The sequence below is a fragment of the Dipodomys spectabilis genome, unplaced genomic scaffold, assembly GCF_019054845.1.
Source record: "Dipodomys spectabilis isolate Male_0828 unplaced genomic scaffold, ASM1905484v1 ptg000145l, whole genome shotgun sequence".
Lineage (NCBI taxonomy): Eukaryota > Metazoa > Chordata > Mammalia > Rodentia > Heteromyidae > Dipodomys > Dipodomys spectabilis.
Genome location: NW_024870822.1, coordinates 10165770 through 10186011, shown reverse-complemented (window position 1 = coordinate 10186011; position 20242 = coordinate 10165770). Strand labels below are relative to the sequence as shown.

Sequence of the window (20242 nt, the reverse complement as noted above, 5' to 3'; positions counted from 1 at the left end):
GAATAAATTTGAATGTGCACTGTAATACTTGATCCTGATTTTCCTAGAATATGAATTCTTAATCTAGACAAAATATTTCTCTTGGGTTCAGTTAATGTATATAGACCAGCTCCTGGTTTTGTTTTGTTTTGTTTTTGAACAGAAAACATTTGAGAGAGTAGACAGTACACTACACAAACATCTCTCCTTTCTAAAGGTAAGAGTGCATACTTTAGGTTGAGTATTTCACCCAACACTGCTTGGTCATTTAACATGCCATGTCATTATTACAGCATTTTGTATGACTTTTTTTTTTCAATACAGCAGATTCCCTTTTCCAAGGGAAACTCACCTTTGTTTTGCCAGATGAAAGTAGTAGCTCACACATAAATACATGATGGATGCAAAGGTCTTGCTTAGTGCGTGTGTAATGAGATTTATTAATTGGGAGATGAGTCTTTGCAATTCCATGACTACTGCCCTTACCAAGCACATATGATAGCTATTATTCAGAAAAGCAGTCAGGTTTGAGAACCCGAGCAGGTGGTCTGTGCTTATAAAATTCCAAAAGGTAAAAGCCTAGGAAATACTACATTACACCCTATAAATAGCTTTTGGTTGGTGAGAGATATGTGATATAGACCACAGTATTTTTCTTTTAATATTGAGGTGACTTAATACTGCCAATCACATATCAAAAAAAAAAAAGAAGCAGTTGCATTTTTTTCCTAATAAAGAATAGTAGCTGGAATTGAGTGAACAAATTTTGATTTTCGGTGTTTTCTAGCTGGATTGTCCATGAATGAGGCTGGTATCAAGGGATTGTGGTCATTCTAGTTACTATTCCATTCTTTCTGCCACCCCTCATTCTCAACCAAACCTTTGAAGCAACAACTAACCCACATCTGAAAGAATGGCCCAGGTTCTATCAAATACTAATTTGAGTTTGGATTTTTAAAAATGCATGGATGATTCTCTGTAGGCTAAAAGCCTTTATCTATATTTGTTTGGTTCAATACATTGTTCCTTATTCTATTTCATGGCTTACCAACAATGCAAAAATGCATTTCACTTGAACTGACCATAGAACAGTCTTGAGGTTAGAATAAGTTAGAGAAAGATGGATAAACTTTAATGCTGTTGGGAATTCTGTCTGAAACAAGTAGGACCTGAAGTTGTCTATTGGGAATTAGAAGGTATTTGATATTTTCTCTAGAGTTTGGTAATTAAGTTGAATAAATGATACTTTCAAATAATTCATTCTAAGACTTAAATCGCCACTTATATTATTCATAAAATTAGTATAGCTAGTACAAAAAAAACTTCACAGGCATATCTGATGACCACAGAGGTCATACTGAAATGGTGGAAAGCAATAGGTCAATGATTTATTTCCAAGATTCTAATGTTTAAGTGCTTACCCAATGAACTCAGTACGAACTGGTTACTTGTTAATTCTTAATTTAGTTGATACCTTCATTTTTGTTATTGTTATGTTTTCTCTGAGTTTCCCTTCTAAGGAAGATTTCTTCATATGTATCAAACTTCCTGAAATACTTTTAGGGGGTGAGAGAATGGTGGGGTTTGAACTCAGGGAGGATACTGGGTTTGGATATAAAGCCTTGCATCTGCCAGGCAGGCACTCTATCACTTGAGCCACATTCTCAGCCCAGCTTTAAGTAATTTAGATGTCACACTTAATTCTCATTTCTTATTACTCAACCCTGTCAGAAAATATTTTAGTTTTCATCAGCTATGAAAATTGGGTAAGCCTGAAATATACCAAAGTTCTAATTCCACTGCTGAGCTGTCCTGACTGACAGCCGAGGGTTTCTCAGAGAGTTTAATACACTCTGCAAATGGACTGGACAGATTAGAATAGAGTAATTCATCTCATCTGATCTGTTCTTCCCTATATACAACACACGTCAATGTTTGTTATGACTTTCCTGATCCTTATTTATAAGACAATACAGAGGAAACCATGTGTGTATGTTTGAAATAGAAATGATACATCACACAGATATAGTTCACCACGTTCTGGGATGGGTTGTCAGTGTTAAATGGGTAGTTTGGAGAGTAGGAACAGATGCTTTTTTTCCTTAATGGCCCTTTCTCTAATTTAAAACCCTTCCATTTATTTCCCTAAGATTTACTGATAACTTTAAACACTTTAACTAAATTACCCAGCGGCTTGGCAGCCATCACGGAAGCAAATCTTTTTAGAAATCCTAGCAATCTGTTAGATCATGGATGCTATGATACAAAATCTGTGTGCTCCACGTACAAAAATTAAATCAGTGCAATGGATACAAATACATAGCGCAAATGCCATCCTTTCCAAACAAGAGTACATGACCTGTCTCCAAATATTGAATTTCTGTGTTTTTATTTTTTAAGCCATTGACTTTCTAAATTTGAGCCAATTTATTTCATTATCCCTAACTAAGCTTACTTTGATTTTTTTAACAGTTATTTTATAATCAAATAGAGACAGCCAGCCCTGATTCATGGATCCTGATGTTGCTAGGATACATGGTTTGGTATTTGATGAAAGCATTATCACTTCAAAGGGGAAAACTTTCAAGTGTCCTAGAAAATGACACTCCTCTCTGGCACTGCAGAAGACAGGCCCAATCCTAGAGCTTCTCAGAAGCTCCAGACTGCAGGATTGGCCTCCCAATACTTGGATAAGCATCCTCTCTGGAGGATGGTTAACTGCTACTGCTAATCAGGTTAATCTTAAAGCAAGGAACACACGTATTTATAATAAAACACGTTCTCATGTTCATTTTATAGTGAAGAGAAAAAACCCAGAACCCCCAGATTTTATGTACTTTGAAAATATATTTAAAAACATTAAAAATTCTATATTTAAAACATATATTATATGTTAATTGGTACACTTAAATAGAACTTATATTTACAATAGGCTTCTGATGCGGTTACGTTTTAATGCCAATTTTTTCAATAACATAATTATATAAATATACTAAAATACAATAAATATTTTTTCTTGTTTTACATGGTGAATAATATCTTTACCATAGAGAGAACAAGGCCACAGACATTTACTTACATTTTCAATGGGAATCACTATAAAAAAAAAGCAACAGGTCTGCTGCCATGCATGAAACACTTCTGCCACAGAGACCACAGCAAGACTTTAAAAACGAAACAGAACAGAACGAGAACAAATAGCAACACAGAGAGATTTTAACAAAATAAATCTTAGATCAACATAAACCACCAAGCATGTGACTGTGATGTATCTTATTGGGTAAGAGAGAGCCGCTGACCACACAATTGCTGAATGTCTCCTGTGAAACTCTTAACAGATCTGACCCTTGCCATACTTTCAGATTGTGATAGGGACTTTTATTTTGCTGTTGTTGTTCTTTCTTTCTTTCTTATTCTTTCTTTCCTTTCCTTCCTTTCCTTTCCCTTCCTTCCTTCCTTCCTTCCCTCCCTCCTTCCCTCCCTCTCTCTCTCTCTCTTTCTTCTTTCTTTCTTTCTTTCTTTCTTTCTTTCTTTCTTTCTTTCTTTCTTTCTTTCTTTCTTTCTTTCTTTTTCTTTCTTTCTCTGTCCCTCCAAAAGAAGCTGTGAAAAGTTAATATTCAGTAGATATTCTATGCTTTCCTTACAGATTAAAAATAATTACAAAGATAATATTGTCAAAATGCCACACACACACACACACACACACACACACACACACACACACACACACACACACAAATCTATACTACAAAAAGTCTTTCTTTTAAAGACAGGTATTCAAGTTGGTATGGTAAAAGACAAGCTAGTTCAAAAGGAAACACTGAACAAACAAATTATTTGCTGATGGTATCTTCACTCCCTGAGTCACGGTGGACATAGTCTTTTGCTCTTACCCTACCAAGATGCAGCAATTGCATGTAGCCTTTTCTGATATTCAAGTTCAGGTAGTAACCCCTACCCTTTTCAAATATGGAAGTGGGTTGGATAAGTAAATGACCTTAGCACAATTTTCACTGGCTCGGTCCATTTTCCCCCAATTTAACTTCTCTCAATCCCAAACAGCAGAAGTATAGCAGGGACCCTCTCCATCAACAGACAAAATGGACACGATAGTGCTGTGGCCTTCACTGGGGAAATCTGTCCTGATCTCTTCTATGGAGCAAGGCACTTTCCCAAACTTTGTCTCTGGACAAGATTTTTAACTTATCAGGCCTTCATTGTTTAGCCTGAGTTTTGGGGGCTTTTCCTGTTCTCATTCTTTCTACCAAAAGCTCTCAAAAGATTAAAACCCTGGTTTCCTCAAATTTAGCTTAAAAGCAAGTAAGTGTTCTTGTAGCAAACATCTACCTCAGTGTACCAATCTCATGATCATAAATGCTACACTTGGCTCCAGACCATACTTTGGGCTAATCGGACTTTTTGCACACTGGATCCAGCAATGGGATGGAGAACGTAAATCAGCTTGAGCATGGTTCTCCAGTAGAGAACCTCTTGAGCACAGTTAGATAATGTAGGCACTTAAAGCACAAAGTCCAAGCAACTTGACACGTCATTCTAGAGCCAACTGTAAGGGGTCTCCTAAGGCTTTCCCTTTGGAATGTCTCAAGAACCATTTCCCATCTCTACCTAGACATCAAGCTAGGCCCTGAGAAATTCTTCCTGCACTGCCAGAAAATGATCTGTCAGCTCCCCTCAGCCTCCATAGGGCTGGTTCAGTTTTATTTCTCTGATCCTGCTCTGATCACTTGCAAGACATCAGTAAACCTTACCAAGATTTTTTTTTCTTTTAGCATTACCAATGATTTACTCAAATGTTTACCCTCATTTAAAAAAAAAAAAAGTCTTTATTTTGGGGTTATTTCTTATTGTTCAAAAAAAAAAAAGTCACTGATTTCCATAGTGCCATTCCATGCCATGACACAATTTGATCACAGCAGTGGTAAAAGATTTCAGAGCACGTAACTAATTTTTCTCCTCAAGATAAAACAAAATAGGGCAACCAGAGGGGGGGGGAGGGAAAGACCATGCTCTGAGCAAATGCAGATCTTTCTGATATACGCAGCTGTCCCTGACCCACACCCAAGGGTGAGCAGAGGTACCTGGGAAATGCATCCTGGGAAGTGGAGTGTGAGCTCTTTATTCAATTGCCTTAATTTGTATTCACTTTCCAGTCATCTGACTGATATTGCAAACATCTCTTACAACAAACAAATGTATCTATTTATCAACCAAAATAGATACCGAAGGAATTCTTTCTCCATCCCTATTCCTTGTGAGAACTGAAAAAAAACAAAACAAACAAACAAACAAAATAAAAACACAAAACAAACAAAAATATAACCCTCCCATCCCCCATTCCCTAAACCAGTAAAGCAATGACAACAGCACCTTGACATTGTTTTAATTCCAACTCTATCAGAAGTTAAAAGCAGTAAAACAGAGTACTAACAAGAACGAAGATACTTACTGTCTAAAATGTAAACGGAATGTTTTGGTTTCAATTTTTTGTTTCTGGTTTTTTTTTTTGTCTGTTTTCTGAAAGAGGACAGTTTATTATCAATTCACAATTAAAGCAGCATGCAATTTATTATTATCATTTTTTTAGACTTTTTTTTTTAAAGTTTTCAATTCTTGGCAACAAACCACAACATTATCGAGGAATGTAATGCAGATTTTTTTTTTTTTAAAGTTGTGCGCAGATGACTGTTTACGTTCTGGTCATGGATAGGTCCAATAAATAGGTTGTCGAACCACTGTAGTGTATAAACTTCATTTATACATGCAGTTCATAAAATTAATTTTTTCTTAACTGAATAATTTACCCTGTTATGTATATATACAAATAGATAATTTCCGTCTCAATATAATCTATACAACATAAATCCACTATCTTCCCCTTTTAATGGTCAATGTACATACACAGGAAGTGTCTATCCTTATGAACCGCCAGCCAATCCGCTTTTTGCTATCCATGGTGAGGGCCCGCACGTAGGATTGGGTAGTTCGGCACTGAGAGTTCCAGTGCCTTTTGTCTATGCCCCTGCAGCCTTCTTTCGTGTAGCCCATGGGATTGCACTTGGTCTCGTAGAAGTATTGCTTCAGTTGGCCTTTGGATACGGGGACCTTCTCCAGGACCGTGACAGTCCCACCCGACATGTCCACTGCAGTCTTTTTGTCCGCCGCGGTCACCCACTCGCTGATACTGTCACACACGCTCAGCTCCCCACGGCGGGCAGGGTCGGAGTGGCGCCGGACCCGCATGGACATATTTGCAGCATCCAGGTAATTTTTGTATTCCTCAAGCAGAAAGAGAAGAGGAGGCTCCAAAGGCACTTGACTACTGAGCATCACCCTGGAAGTGTACAAGTCCGCGTCCTTGCTGTTCTCTTCCTTGGGTGGGATTTTCTGGTCCTCATCCAACAGCTCTTCGATGACGTGTTCGAAGGTGTCAGCCAGTGACGTCAGGCCGCGTGAACCTGCCTGGGGCCCATTCACGCTCTCCAGAGTCCCATGGGTCCGCACACCCGGATAGGCCAAGCCGCCTTGTCCTCGGAGGTTGGCTTCTTTCATGGGGGCAGCCTTCATGCAACCGAAGTATGAAATAACCATAGTAAGGAAAAGGATGGTCATCACTCTTCTCACCTGGTGGAACTGCAGGGAGAAAGCAGAGAAAGAGGCAAAACTGGTTAGCAGATTGCTTCGCCGGGATACCATGTGGCCCATCTGATTGCAATTCAGACCATTCTGTGGGGTCAAGGTTTTTGGTGATTTTTTTTTTTAAAAACGTCTTGGTGATCAACTCCAGCTGTACTATACACAAATCAATGTCAGCAGTGGGCTCTATGGGGTTTAATATAAACCAGAGACATCCAGTGTTTTTCCTGAGACTTAGCATATAAACCTGAGATTAAATGTCTTCTAAGCAAGGTGGGGGGGGGGGGGGGGAATGGCTTCATTTCCCCTCCTTTCTCCCATTTTAACAGCTTTGTAAGTTTAATTTTTAATGATCTCCACTCAGGCTGTCATGAGAAACACAAAATCAGAAATGTTACTAAGCAACAATTGCAAGTGTAGTAGGAATTTTTTTTTCCCCGTTAGCTCTATGGTCCTTTGCTAGCGTATGTGACAAAAATAGAGTGGCCTGAGGGATTTGGTGGGTCTTTTGAGCTAAGGGATGTCTAGAATAACAGCCAAAAGCTGTAAGAAGCCTTCACGTTGACACTTTTCTCTCCCCTAGAGATAATCTATTATAACAAAGAAGAAAGGCAATTTCATGGGGCCACCATGTTTTACATAAAGAAACCAAAGACCATATAGGACTTGTCTTCTGTCATGAACAGAGTTTATATTAGTACGCAAGCTCCTAACCCCAGTGTTCTTTGTACTACACCTGGGTGGTCATGACTGAAAAAAAAAAATGTTGTACTTATTTCCAAACAGAAATCATTTTCTATAGGTTCATTTTAATGATGTGTCTATGCCTGAGGCTGATGTCATGAAAACAATGTATCTGGCTAGAAGAAAACTGGAAAAGTCAGTGTTAATAAGGCATTGAAAGCATTTAATCAATTTCAAATACCTCCCATATGCACACTTCACATTGTTCTCCACATACACTGTGAAGTCCCTCAGCCTTTGGCTTTTTCTGGACAGATTTTGTGAGTGTGTGTGTGTGTGTGTGTGTGTGTGTGTGTGTATACAAGTGTTTATGAATGTATGTGTATGTCCATGTGCATACGACTCTGAGTTTATCAAACTTTTAAAAGGATGAGCAGCTAGTGCTTCTTTCTGTGCTTTTTGAAGTTTTCTGGGAAGTCCCTTAACAGCACACCACAAAATTAATCTCTTCCTGTTTGCCAGAGGGTTACTGTACTCAGAATCTGGCTTTACGTCTATTAGCATGCTCCAAGAAGCCAATTAGAGTGAATAAATAAAATAGAAACATACCATACCTATGGACCAACCCAAGGTTATCGTCAGGTGGCGGAAGACTTCAGAATCACTTACCTGCATCCCTCAGTGGTACAGAGAAGCTGCCCCCAGCCCTGATACAGAACATTATGTTCTGGAGCACAGACTTTAAAAAGACACACACTCCAATCACTAAGGCTGTGTAAATCCACAGGAAATGAGACTTAGTTTCTGTCCTTGATTTGTCCCTACACCACCTAGGCAACCTACCTCCAAGCCAATACGTCACAATGCAAAAACGGCTGAAAACTCTGGTACTAAAAACCCAGGATTTCTATTATGCACTCTGGAAAGATATAGCACTTTCTACCACTAGGGGAGATTTCAATATCATTCCTGAATATAACATTTCCCTATAGATTCAAAGTTACTCTGCAGAATAATGAGCAAGCTCAGGAAAGCACAGCTTACACAGTGGTCTAAGATTAGGAAGAGAAAACTGGTTTGCGTGAAATGCATACATTCATTCTGCTGATACCTAAAGTTTTGTGAATCTTTTGGATTCTGCATCATCAGAGAAATGGATTCTCCAAGGAGGTTTCTATTCTGGGTAGATGGTAGTTATACTACTGAATGAAAACTCTTTCTTCTCATATTCCCAATCCAAATTAAACCACCCCAGGGGCTCCTCCAATTGAGGTGGATGAAAGAATGCAAATTTAAAATACTTCATTCCTCTGTATTTCACTGGTGTAGGTTTGTCATGGTTGACTATTTCAATACCCCATTTCATCAATTGTAAGTTACCATTACTTAAAAACTCACCCATTTATGTACCACCCAAACAAAACTGCAGGCAATATGGTCTTCTTTACTTAAAACTTTACTGTATACTTACACAGAGCATTGTTTTAGATTTATTTGGACACATTTTTTCCTAGGTAACTTTTGTGCATGCATAAAGCAGAAAAGGAAAGGGAACTGGTAAAGGCAGCAGCATCCACATCATGACTAGTTAGCCAAAAAAAAAAAGTGGCATCACCTGGGAGACACAAGCCAATTTGAGAAATGTTAAAATATGAAAAAAAAAATTAAAATAGGAAAAAGTGAGCTTTAGAATTAACGAAATGTAAGCTTGAAGTACATATTCACTAGGTGCCCACAGAAATTGCTTAAAATGCCTGGAGGCCTTGAAGCCTTTTAAGGCAGAGTTAGGAAATTGTTTTATTATCACTACTACAGTAATGAGTCTTTCACTGAGACCTCTTTATATACTTGACTTGAAGTACTACTTAGAAAAAGCAATTAATGCTTTGTATCATTTTCTCATCAGTTCCCCATGCAAATATTCCAAAGGAACAACTGGCATCTGGGTAAATATTACTTGGCATTAATTAAAGTCCACACATGGGTATCAGTCAAAGCTGAACACAAGCACAGATTCAGTAATTAACTAAATGATGATGAAGTCCACCTCCATACCTCCAGAGCTGCCCTCTGAGTGGCAACTCTGAAATTCTGCTGGCCTATTTGAGATAAGCGGATTAAAAGTAAAGTCAATACCTTCTGTCAAAACAAGGGTTTTGCTTTTTAACAACGGTTTCCCGACATTGTAGTTAATCCTGGTGTTTCTTAGAAATTTTAGAATGGGGTTTGACTGTACACTTCTTGCATAGCTTTTGAGGTAACTTAGTAAAAATATTCTACTAAAATTTTTTTCTTTTACAATATTCCTCCTATCCCTTTTTTTCTTCACCCCACTGCCACCATCTTGGCTGAGTCATTACCATCTCATTTTTCTGTCTACAGTTATCTTCTTGCTGAATTGGATATCGTTCCTGTTCTATCTGAGGTAAAATAAACATGTTCAACTTATTCTCTTACATGAATACTTGTAGTGGCTGTTTGATTCCTTCAGATCAAATTTAATCTCCTCTATCTGTTATTCCATACCTCCAAAACTCTGGCCTTATCCCACTGTGCTAATATTGTTCAAAATGCTACCAACTGTTCTCTAATAGGGCCAGAATCCTTGAAGCCTTCTATGTATTAGTGCTAAGAAGTAATTTATTATACTATTCTGGCAGCTCTCTTTCTCCATGCTTACATGTATCTCTTCCAGTTGGGCATTTTTCACAACCCTCTTAAGCATCATATCATACATGCAACCTTCTCTAATTACTTTCTCCTCTAAAATTACACAATACTATCTTATTTAGAATTCCATTCCCAATTTGACTGTTGCTAATGATATTTTCTAATTATGATCATTTCTCAGTTAGAATTAAGATTTCTAAGGAAATGGATCATACCATAACACCCATATGTTTAACACAGAAAAATTACTCGTAGTATTCAATAAAAACTTACTAATAGCTTTATGAAACCAAAAGAAAAGAGGGCATTGACACAATTTATATAAGAAAACTTTTCTTTTGGAAGTCATCTGTGAACACATTGAAATTCTTGAGTAAATTCTTGATTAGTGTGCTAACATCAAATTATGAACTCTAAGGAATTTAACTAACAGATGACAAGTATTGGCTAGAAACAAGTTCTTGATTTCTTCTAATGGGATAAAATTTTTACTTGAATGTTAAAGAACAAATAACACTAAAATATTTGAACTCTCCTACTATGTTTTATGTAGCTCTGTTTCCAGTGAATCCATTGATGGGAGACTAGAGGAAAAAACATGGATTAATACAAATAATAGCAAAATCCGGATTATTTTTACTCTTTTAAATCTTTTTCTTATTGTTAGAAACTGTTCAATAAGCAAGTTTATATTTAGGCAATCATAAAAGGTTGGATAAAGAATTTCTGTTATGCTTGAATATGTAATATTTTCTAGAGGCTCGTGTATTGAAAGCTTAGTCTCCAGCTAGTGTTACTATTTTAGGAGGTGTTGGAAACTTTGGGAGGTAGGGTCTGGCTAGAGAAAGTAGGTCACTGGGAGTATGGCTTTGATGGTGTCTTGTCCTTGGCCTCTTCCTCTCTCTTCTCTTTGCTTCCTGGTGTCATGAAGTGAGCAGCTTTCCTCCATCAAGGTCTTTGTCTATGGAGCTAGCTAACCATAGACTGAAACAGTGAGTCAAAATAAAGTGTTTCCTCCTTTTAAGTTGCTATGTCATAGGGATAAGAAACTAACACAGCTTCCATGACGATTCTCACATTTTTAACCTTGAGATGAATCGATATGCAAAAGGAAAAGGAGATGCGAAATGCTGCTAAGTAAATCGTAAGTTTATGCCTATTTTTACTAAACAAATTTATTGGTAACTGCCTAATTTTTCTGTTAGGCTTAACAACAACCTAACCATGTCTATAAAATGCTAGGAAGATTTTCATAGTTCTGCTCTAAGTACATAATACTGAAAAGATAACCAAGAAGATTGAAAGAAAGTTTATTTTGAAGTCTGAGGCCACAAGTCCTAAACACTCAGCTAAAGAGTACCTTTAGATAGCATGCTTGTCCTGCTACATTGCAGCAATAACTTGCATTTGTCAGAAAGACTATAGAACATTCCCAAGCATTAACTAATTTGATGGCTACAAGTAACAGGACAGGTAATATAATCCCCATTACATGGATGAAGCAATTACACTTCAGAAAGTTTAAATAACCTGTCAAATGTCACAAAGCTAATAGGTTACCTGTCTCTGGTCTAAGCTTTTACCACTAGAACATAATTGTCAGTTTCAGACTATTAATTGCAGGAAGAGAGAAGCTAGGACAATGAGGGAGCTTATAAAATAGCAACAGGGGCCAATTTGTTAAAGGTAACACTAAGATACTACTTTGTTATGGCTTGAATCAAAAATACCCTTTAAGAAACTCATATGTTGAATACTTGTTCTCCGCTCCAGTTATGCTCAGAGATAGGCTTTCTGGAAGTAATTGTCCATGAGGACTCTGATCTCATCAATATTTAATCCATTGATACAATTGGACTGAACAGACTATTGAGTCATGTTGCAAACAGTAGGAGAAGGGCCCTCGTTGAAAGATGCAGGTCACTGAGGGCTTGCTCTGAAAGTGGATCCAAAGTTTCTCAATTGTTCCCCCCTTCCTTCCATTTCCTTCCTCTTCTTCTCTCTCTTCCCCTTCCTTCCTGGCTACTTCGAGAGCCACCTTCTCCACTCTACTAGACCTTCTGTCGCCATGGCGTTCTGCCTCTCTATAGGCTTAGAAGTAATGGAGCGAACCAATCACAGACTCGAATCTCTGAAAGTAGGAGCCCACATAAGAAGTTTTTATCTTTCAGGTTGTTCTTCTTGGACATTTTGTTCTAGCAATGTGAAACTAGCACAATTATGATCTCTGAAAACCTTCAATTTTAAGTTTTTACTCTACTCAATGGCATTTCAGAGAATGGAGTTTCTAAGGGATAGCTTTGCACACATTTATATATATTACAACCACATCTCTATAAAAAGGGGAGCCAAATAATGATAAAATTGAAATTCATAAATTTAAAAAGAAAATATTAAAAAAATTGTTCCTAGTCCCTTTGGATTTGTCTATGAATATGCAATCAAACAAAACACAGTTTAATCATAGAACGGCTCATGTTATACAGCCCCACAAATAATAAGCATACTGGCAAGGTTGAAGAAATAATATGTTGATTTTTAGTTCCTAATATGTAAGATGTTGACAACATCTTAACAAAGTCTTGTCAATGAATATTAAAAGTATTGGGCTGGGAAGGTGGCTCAGTGGTAGAGTGCTTGCCTTGCATGCATGAGGCCCTGGGTTTGATTCCTCAGCACCACATAAACAGAAAAAGCCGGAAGTGGTGTTGTAGCTCAAGTGGTAGAGCGCTAGCCTTGAGCTGAAGAGCTGAGGGACAGCACCCAGGCTCAGAGTTCAGGCTCCATGACTGGCAAACAACAAACAGACAACAAAAAAAAAAGTACTTAGTCTGCATCCAGTTTCACCACATCTATATATTAGCCTTCTTTTTGTTTGTTTAGTTACCAGACATTAAATCTACTTTCCAGTTTCAGTCTAGGAGGGAGGGAAGAGAAATGTGTAATTAAAATATAAAGGTAGAAATTACCAAGGAAAGGTAGGAATGAAATTCCAGAAAGGAAATGAATAATTTACAAGTAGGGATGAAGAAATGCTGGTTTAAAAAAAAAAAGATTGCAAAGGATTTGAATGTCTCCACACAAGACAGCAGTAGATGATAGTAGCTTGGTTAATGGCATGGAAGTGTGAAGACATGAAGTATCTGGAGAGAAGAGTTCTGGGCTATTAATAGTGAAAAATAAATTGGAATGGTTACCCAATTTCGGAAGACTCTACCTGTGGTAGGAAAGAGATTAGATATTGCCTCATAGGCAGTGAAAGCTTCTAAGCAGCAAAATGCTTTAAGAAGACAAGTTTAGCCAGCTACTGGGTGCTCATACCTATAAATCCTATCTACTCAGGAGGTTGATGTCTAGAGAATCAAAGTTTGAAGCCATCCCAGACAGAAAAATTCAGTACATGTCATCTGTAACATAATAAGCTAAGCCGGGTGTCGGTGGCTCACACCTGTAATCCTAGCTACTCAGGAGGCTGAGATCTGAGGATCGCAGGCAGAAAATTCCATGAAACTCCTATCTCCAATTAACCACCAAAAAACCGGAAGTGGTTCTGTGGCCCAAGCAGTAATGCTCGCCTTGAGCTGAAGAGCGCAGGGATAGTGCCTAGGCCCAGAGTTCAAGCCCCATGACTGACCAAAAATAATAATAATAATAATAATAAGCTAAAAGCAAGGCTGGAAGTGTGGCTAAAGTGATATCATAGAGCGCCAGCCTAGCAAGAGCCAGGCCTTGAATTCAAACTCCAATAGTACCCCACAAAAACACTAATTTATCATCACACATGCAAGAGAATTGAAAGAATGAAAGACTGAAAGAAACAAATTCCTGATTTTATTCCTAGTGACTACCAGGTTTGTTGTTGTTGTTTGTTTGAGACAGCCGTTGGCTATATAGTCTGGGGTCTAGCCTCAAGCTTGCAATCCTCCAGACTCTGGCCTCCTGAGTACTAGGATTACAGTGTGGTATTACCACACCCAGCAGTGAACTTTCAAAATAAACAAGCAGTTACTTAATATGGAATTACAGGTCTGGATGTGTCTTATCTATTAGCTGAAATAGGCTACAGCAAGGGAAGAAGTTACAGAAGTATACCGAACCAGGTGGCAATGATCTGTAATGTCTGGGTTGGCAAAATGAAGAGGACAGAAAGAGGTGGAGGTGAGGTAAAAATACAAACTTTCATTCTAATTATAATTACACTGAACTTTGGTTCCATGGCTCAGCACTTTTAATTCAAAGATCTCCAGACACTTTGCAAATATTAAGTAATTAAGACTCATAGGACCCTAGAGGTGCAAGTAACTATAATTATCTCCATCCCATACCGGAGGAAAGAGGATCAGAGTTTTTAATCAACTCATCCACTCACTGTGGTTCCCCTGATAAAAACAGGTCAGAACCTAGATTCCAAAAGAAGCAAACCTTAAACTACAGGTACATCCATCTACGTTATTTCCATATAATTTTCTCATTATGTTTGTATTACTAATCCAAGACTAAAACAAAAACCAAGACAACATTAAAAACTCCCACACATAAAGCCAGAAAATAAAAACTGTGATGATCATTGTAGATACTCATTTGGATGAACCTTCTATGGAAACCAATACATATTTTAGAAGATGCTGTCGGACAATGTGGACCCAAAACTTCAATGCAGTTTTTAAACTGTAGTGTAGTTTATGTCCCAAGTATCCAAATATACTCCTGTGATGGTTAATTTTAGGTGCCAACTTAACTGGATGAAGGAATGTTTAGAAAACTAGTAAAGGATTATGTTGAAGTGCATCTATGAGGGTATTTCCAGAGTAGATTGGCAGGACCATCAGTGGATTCCATTGAGAATCCACCTTCAATGTATATGGACACCATCCATCCAATCAACTAGGGCTCAGAGAGAACAAAAACAGAAGAAAGGCAAAAATATCTAACTGTCTGTCTATCTATCTGTCTATCTATCTACTTATCCATCCATCCATCCATTCATCCATCTATCTACCTATTTCCTGGAGTTGGACTACTCTTTTCGCCTGCCATAGAACATCAGGATTGTAGGCCCTCTGGGCTTGTACCAGTGGCTGCTCAGGTTCTCCAGCTTTCAGACTTTGGCTGAGCCATGCTACTATTATCTCAGGATCTCCAGCTTGCATGTAGTCAGTCATAGAACTTCTTGCCTTCCAAAATCATGTGAGCCAATTTCCCTAATAAGTTCTCTCCCAGATACCTATATCTTCCCATCTATCCCCTCCCCAAGTAATAGAATCTTCTAAAAACAAAAACAAAAAACAAAGACCTTCATAAAAAGAGTACTCATTCATCCCCCAGTTTTCCCTTGGTAGCACTTGCAAACATTATTTAATGTCAAAGTGCCAGAGAAATGACTGGTACCTGTAGTAGTAAATATATGTAGCTACTATGAGAAAAACAATGCATATTTCTCTACTCATCAAATTGATACATAATTATTTGATAGAAAGCCCCACAGCTTTCGTCTACTCTCTCAGCCTACTCATGGGGGGAGGGGATGCAGTGGGGAGGGGGAGGGAGAGGAAGGGAAGGAATGTGGGACAAACGAATTGATTTTTCTATTGGCAGAGAACTGCCTTCATTCAAGAATTAGGAATAGAGGTTGGGCACTCTCTCCTGAGCTATCACCTAGAGAACATTGTACAGTATGTTACACAAATGAGGTTCTGTGGGCACTGAATAACTCAATTCTCTTTGTAGTGGGTACTATTTAAATAGTGTTTGGGGTGAATTAAAGTATGAACAGTAAAGTCTCAACGTGAGCTGAAATGAGGTCTTAAATTTTGGAATAAAGGATTTAAAATACACCTAAAAAAAGGACCAGACCTGGGCAGAGAACAATTTACCTGACATCCTAACCTCTAGCATAGATGTACCATACAAGTAAACCTAAGTGCAGCCTTCATTACTATTTCAGAGAAACTACTGTTCTTCTGTATCAATGGAGGCTCCCTGAACGCCAGAGAAACACAGAGCTGGCAGTCACATCCATGACTTGACCTTCTCCTCTGCCCCTTGTCACAGACCCAACACTGCACAAACAACACACAGATCTAATCTATAATAAAGAAGTCTTATAACCTTTCTTCATGGTGTACACCGTAATCCCAGCACTTAGAGGCTGCGGCCATATGATTGGGAATCTGAGCCCAGTCTTGGCTACCTAGTGAGACTCTGCTTAAAATAAATAAATAATAAAATCCTTAACAAGAAGCATGCCCAACTTGCTTGCCTATTAAATGAGTAGGTTGTCAGAAATGCTTTTCTAAACATCCTTTGTAACTTCAGTTTTTTTTAGTTGATAGTTTCTAAGACCCAAATGATAGTTGATGGTCAATTAAAAAGTGTAACTTCTTTAATTAGGATTCTGCTTTCATTAAAATTTCGGGTGGGATTAATTATAATTCACCAAAGCAAAGTTAGAGTTAACAGTATAATATTTACCAAATTCCCATACATGGTGGATAGTGACATTAATTAAAAAGATAATTAATTCCAGTTAGTTCCATGAAGTTTTAATGACTCACTCTGTAATGAGCAAACTGGAAAATTTGTGAAGTAAACATAACACTTAATGACAGGTGTTCTTCAAATATTATGAAATCACAGGAGTGTAATCCTTTGGAAAAGGGACAATGACTAGAAATGGTGAACAGGAGGATTTTTCAAAAACAGGGCTGGAATTGTAGCTTAGTGGTAGAGCACTTGCTTACTCAACAGTGCCAAAAAAGAAAACAAAAACAAAAGAAGCAAACTAATTGTGACATCATTGTGACACCAACCCAAATAATTTAAGCCTGATTAAGTTGTACTTATATCTCTCTATATATACTTCTCCATTTATTAAAATTCCAAATATGAATTTATTTTTATAGTCTAAACTCCTGAACTTTAAATCATATTTTGAGCGTATTATTACAAATTCAGTGAACTGATATAATGCAAAGTTGTCAGTAAAAATTCTCCAGCAAAAGAGATTTATGGGTCTTGAATTTATAGTGTTAGGAAATGAAGGCATGGGATAAAACTCCAGAGACTGAAATAAAGTACAACCTTCCTTCTTGCTCAGTGTGATCAAGAGAGAAGCAGCATTAGCAACACCTAAGAGTTTAGAAGAAATTCGGACTCTCGGCTTTCCCTCCTCACTCCACCCCACCCAGTCAGAACCTGCATTTCAGCTAGATTCATACATACCCTTCAAGGTAAATCATATTGTCATTACAGTGAGAAGCACTAGACCAAGCGATAAAGAGCAAAGAAGCCAAGAAAGATAAGGTAGGAAAGGGTTAAAGTCAACTTAAGTACTATGGTACTTTCTCAACATGCCATGGGTTACCTATCATCTTTCCTCTTTGGTTCAACTTGTTTTCTTGGGACACTCATTATGTGGGAACGTATCTTTGCTTTTGTAATAGTATTAAATACAAAACCTGGGTTCTCTTTATGGTAACTGGCTTTTCCACTCCAGTGCAGGATACCTATAAATGTGACTGGTTAAATCAGAATTTATAGAGTACTGCTGATATAAATCTGGACTGCTACTCAATCATTAATTTCTAACTAAGTGCTACAAGGCAGGTGCAAGCATATCTGGGCTCCCTAATCACTTAACATAGCCAACCTAATATTATCCTCTCCATCAGAATCATACTGGAAATGATGTGACTAGCTAAAGCAGGTGGTAGATTTCCAGGCATTTTGTTTCAGCCAGATGTCAAATTACTTTCAGCCAGATGTCTGTGGTCCTTGTGAGTTCTTTCTACCTTGCAATGGTGATTTCATGAGACAGAGAAAAATTACTCACTCAGTGGTAGTTTTCCAATTTATAGACTCTTCCTGAAATTCATATATAGATCCAATTCTCTACTACCAAGTGCCATGAAACTCAAAATAAACAAATGAAAACCTCTCTAAGTTGGGCACTGGTGTTTCATGTCCATAATTCTGCATGTTTGGAGGGTAAAGATCAAGAGAATCATGGTTTGAGGTCCACTTGGGAAAAAAGATTGTGAGACCTTATCTCAACCAACAGTTGTCTATGGTGGTATTTGCCAGTCATCTCAGCTTCAATAGGAAGTATAGATAGGAGGACTGCAGTACAAGATAGCTCGTTAAAGAACATGACACTGTCTTGAAAATAACTACTGCAAAAAAGATTGGATAACTGGCTGAAGTGGTAGAGGGCCTGCCTAGCAGGCACAAAGTCCTGAGTTCGAGGCTCAGTAGCAACCAGCTCCCTGTCCCTGTCTCCCTAAGTAAAAGAGCATTAGCAACAAAATCCTAAACTATATTAATGTATGTTTCAAGCATCAAACACCTTCCTCCAACTCATCTGAAACTAAGTGCCCTCTAAGTAGCCAGATTTCTCAATTAGTAGCTAATACTTGAGATCATTTGAAGTTCCCTAAATGGCTCAAAAAGAAAGTTAGAAATCCAAAAGGAATGAAGCAGAACAAAGATGTGAGTTTCACTGCTGAATTGATTCACCCTTTGTCCCACCATTTCTGTGCTTCCCCTTCCGCTCCCCAAATCAGATAAACTTATATACAAGACAAAAGTACAGAAATCAAAAACAGCAGTGCCATTCTTTCTGATGAAGGCATAAAATTCCATTTTACACACACACACACACACACACACACACACACACATCACATCACATTTTCTTGATCCACTCATCTACTGAGGGCATCTGGGTTTGTTTCATATCTTAGCTATGGTGAATAATGCTGCAATAAACATAGTTGTGCTGGTAGCTTTAGTATGGTCTTGTTTGTGATCATTTGGGTAAATGCCCAAAAGTAGGATTGCTGGGTCATAGGGGAGCTCTATGTGAAGTCTTTTGAGGAACCTCCATATTGCTTTCCAGAATGGTTGAACAAGTTTACACTCCCACCAACAATGTGGTAGGTGTTCCTTTTGGCCACACCCCTCCAGCATCTGTTATTAGATTTCCTGATAATAGCCATTCTAACTGGGGTGAGGTGGAATCTCAATGTTTTGATTTGCATTTCTTTTATGGCTAGAGAGGTTGAGCATTTCTTCATGTGTCTATTGGCCATTCTTATTTCCTCTTCAGAAAAGCCTCTCTGAACCCCAAGATAGGGACACAAGAGGTTTTATCTTTGTTGTTGTTGTTTTTAATGTACTTATAAGGTACTGTGTGATTTTTTTTTGTTTCTTTTGTATGTTCTTCCCACATGGTATAAACCCTGTTTTCACAGTATTTGATTCTGGTGCCCTGCATCTTGTATATACATTTTTCTAATTTGGGGAGGGGAAGGGAAATAACAAAATGCTGAAATAAGGATACAGGTTGACCCATTGTAGCAATGAGATGTACAAGACACAATGTTGAAAACAAATTTTACAACTTCTGGGGTTGGGAGAGTAGTTGGGGTGGTGGGGAGGAAAGGGAGGGTAGGGGAAAAACAAAGGAGGGAGTAACAATGCTCAATGGGAAATGTACCCATTACCTTACTCATGTAACTGTAACCGCTCCATACAGTATCTTTATAATAAAAAAAATATTTTAAGGGGCTGAGAAGTTGGCTCAGTGGTAGAGAGCTTGCCTCGCATGCATGAGGCCCTGGGTTCAATTCCTCAGCACCACATAAGCAGAAAAAAATGGGAAAAGGCGCTGTGGCTCAAGTGGTAGAGCGCTAGCCTTGAGCTGAAGAGCTGAGGGGCAGAGCCCAGGCCCAGAGTTCAGGCCCCATGACCGGCAAAAAAAAAAAAAAAAAATTAAAAAAAGAAATTCAAAGCAGGGACAGAAGGGAATAAACAAAGGAAAAATACACAAACAATACAATTTTTTTTAAGAAATGCTCTTGCTTCCATTTCTTAGAGTTAATTTCCAGAAATGTTTTATATGATCATATGTACTTAGTTATTGAGCCCTTGTGATCCTCTCCTAAGAGTATCCCCCTATGTTCTTACTGTGTGAATGTCTAGACTATTTAATTAATCAGTTGTGGCAGGGAGGGAAGTTGGAAGGGGAAAAACTGGGAGAGACTGAGTAGGAGGGTGACACTGTTCAGAAGGAAATGTACTCATTACCTGACTTACATAACTGTAACCCTTCTGTATATTACCTTTACAATTTTTTTTTTTTAAAAAGAACAAAGATGTGAGGGAGTTGATGAGGCAGTTTTATAAACAGAACTTGAGACTAGTCCACATTCAGGCTCTTTACAAAAGTTCATCCAGGATTGCTGGATTTCAAATG

At 38.1% G+C, this 20242-nt stretch overlaps 1 protein-coding gene across 2 annotated transcripts in view; it reads right to left on the bottom strand.

Annotated features, from left to right (window-relative positions):
• Window positions 1-5506: 5506 nt before the first annotated feature.
• Bdnf (brain derived neurotrophic factor) overlaps window positions 5507-20242 on the bottom strand; it is a 31913-nt gene continuing 17177 nt past the window's right edge. For both annotated transcript variants that reach the window (XM_042691563.1, XM_042691562.1), the window contains exon 2: window positions 5507-6630. In XM_042691563.1, coding sequence (XP_042547497.1) covers window positions 5866-6609 — 744 coding nt within the window. In that variant the 5' untranslated portion in view covers window positions 6610-6630 and the 3' untranslated portion in view covers window positions 5507-5865. The remainder of the gene's footprint in view (window positions 6631-20242) is intronic.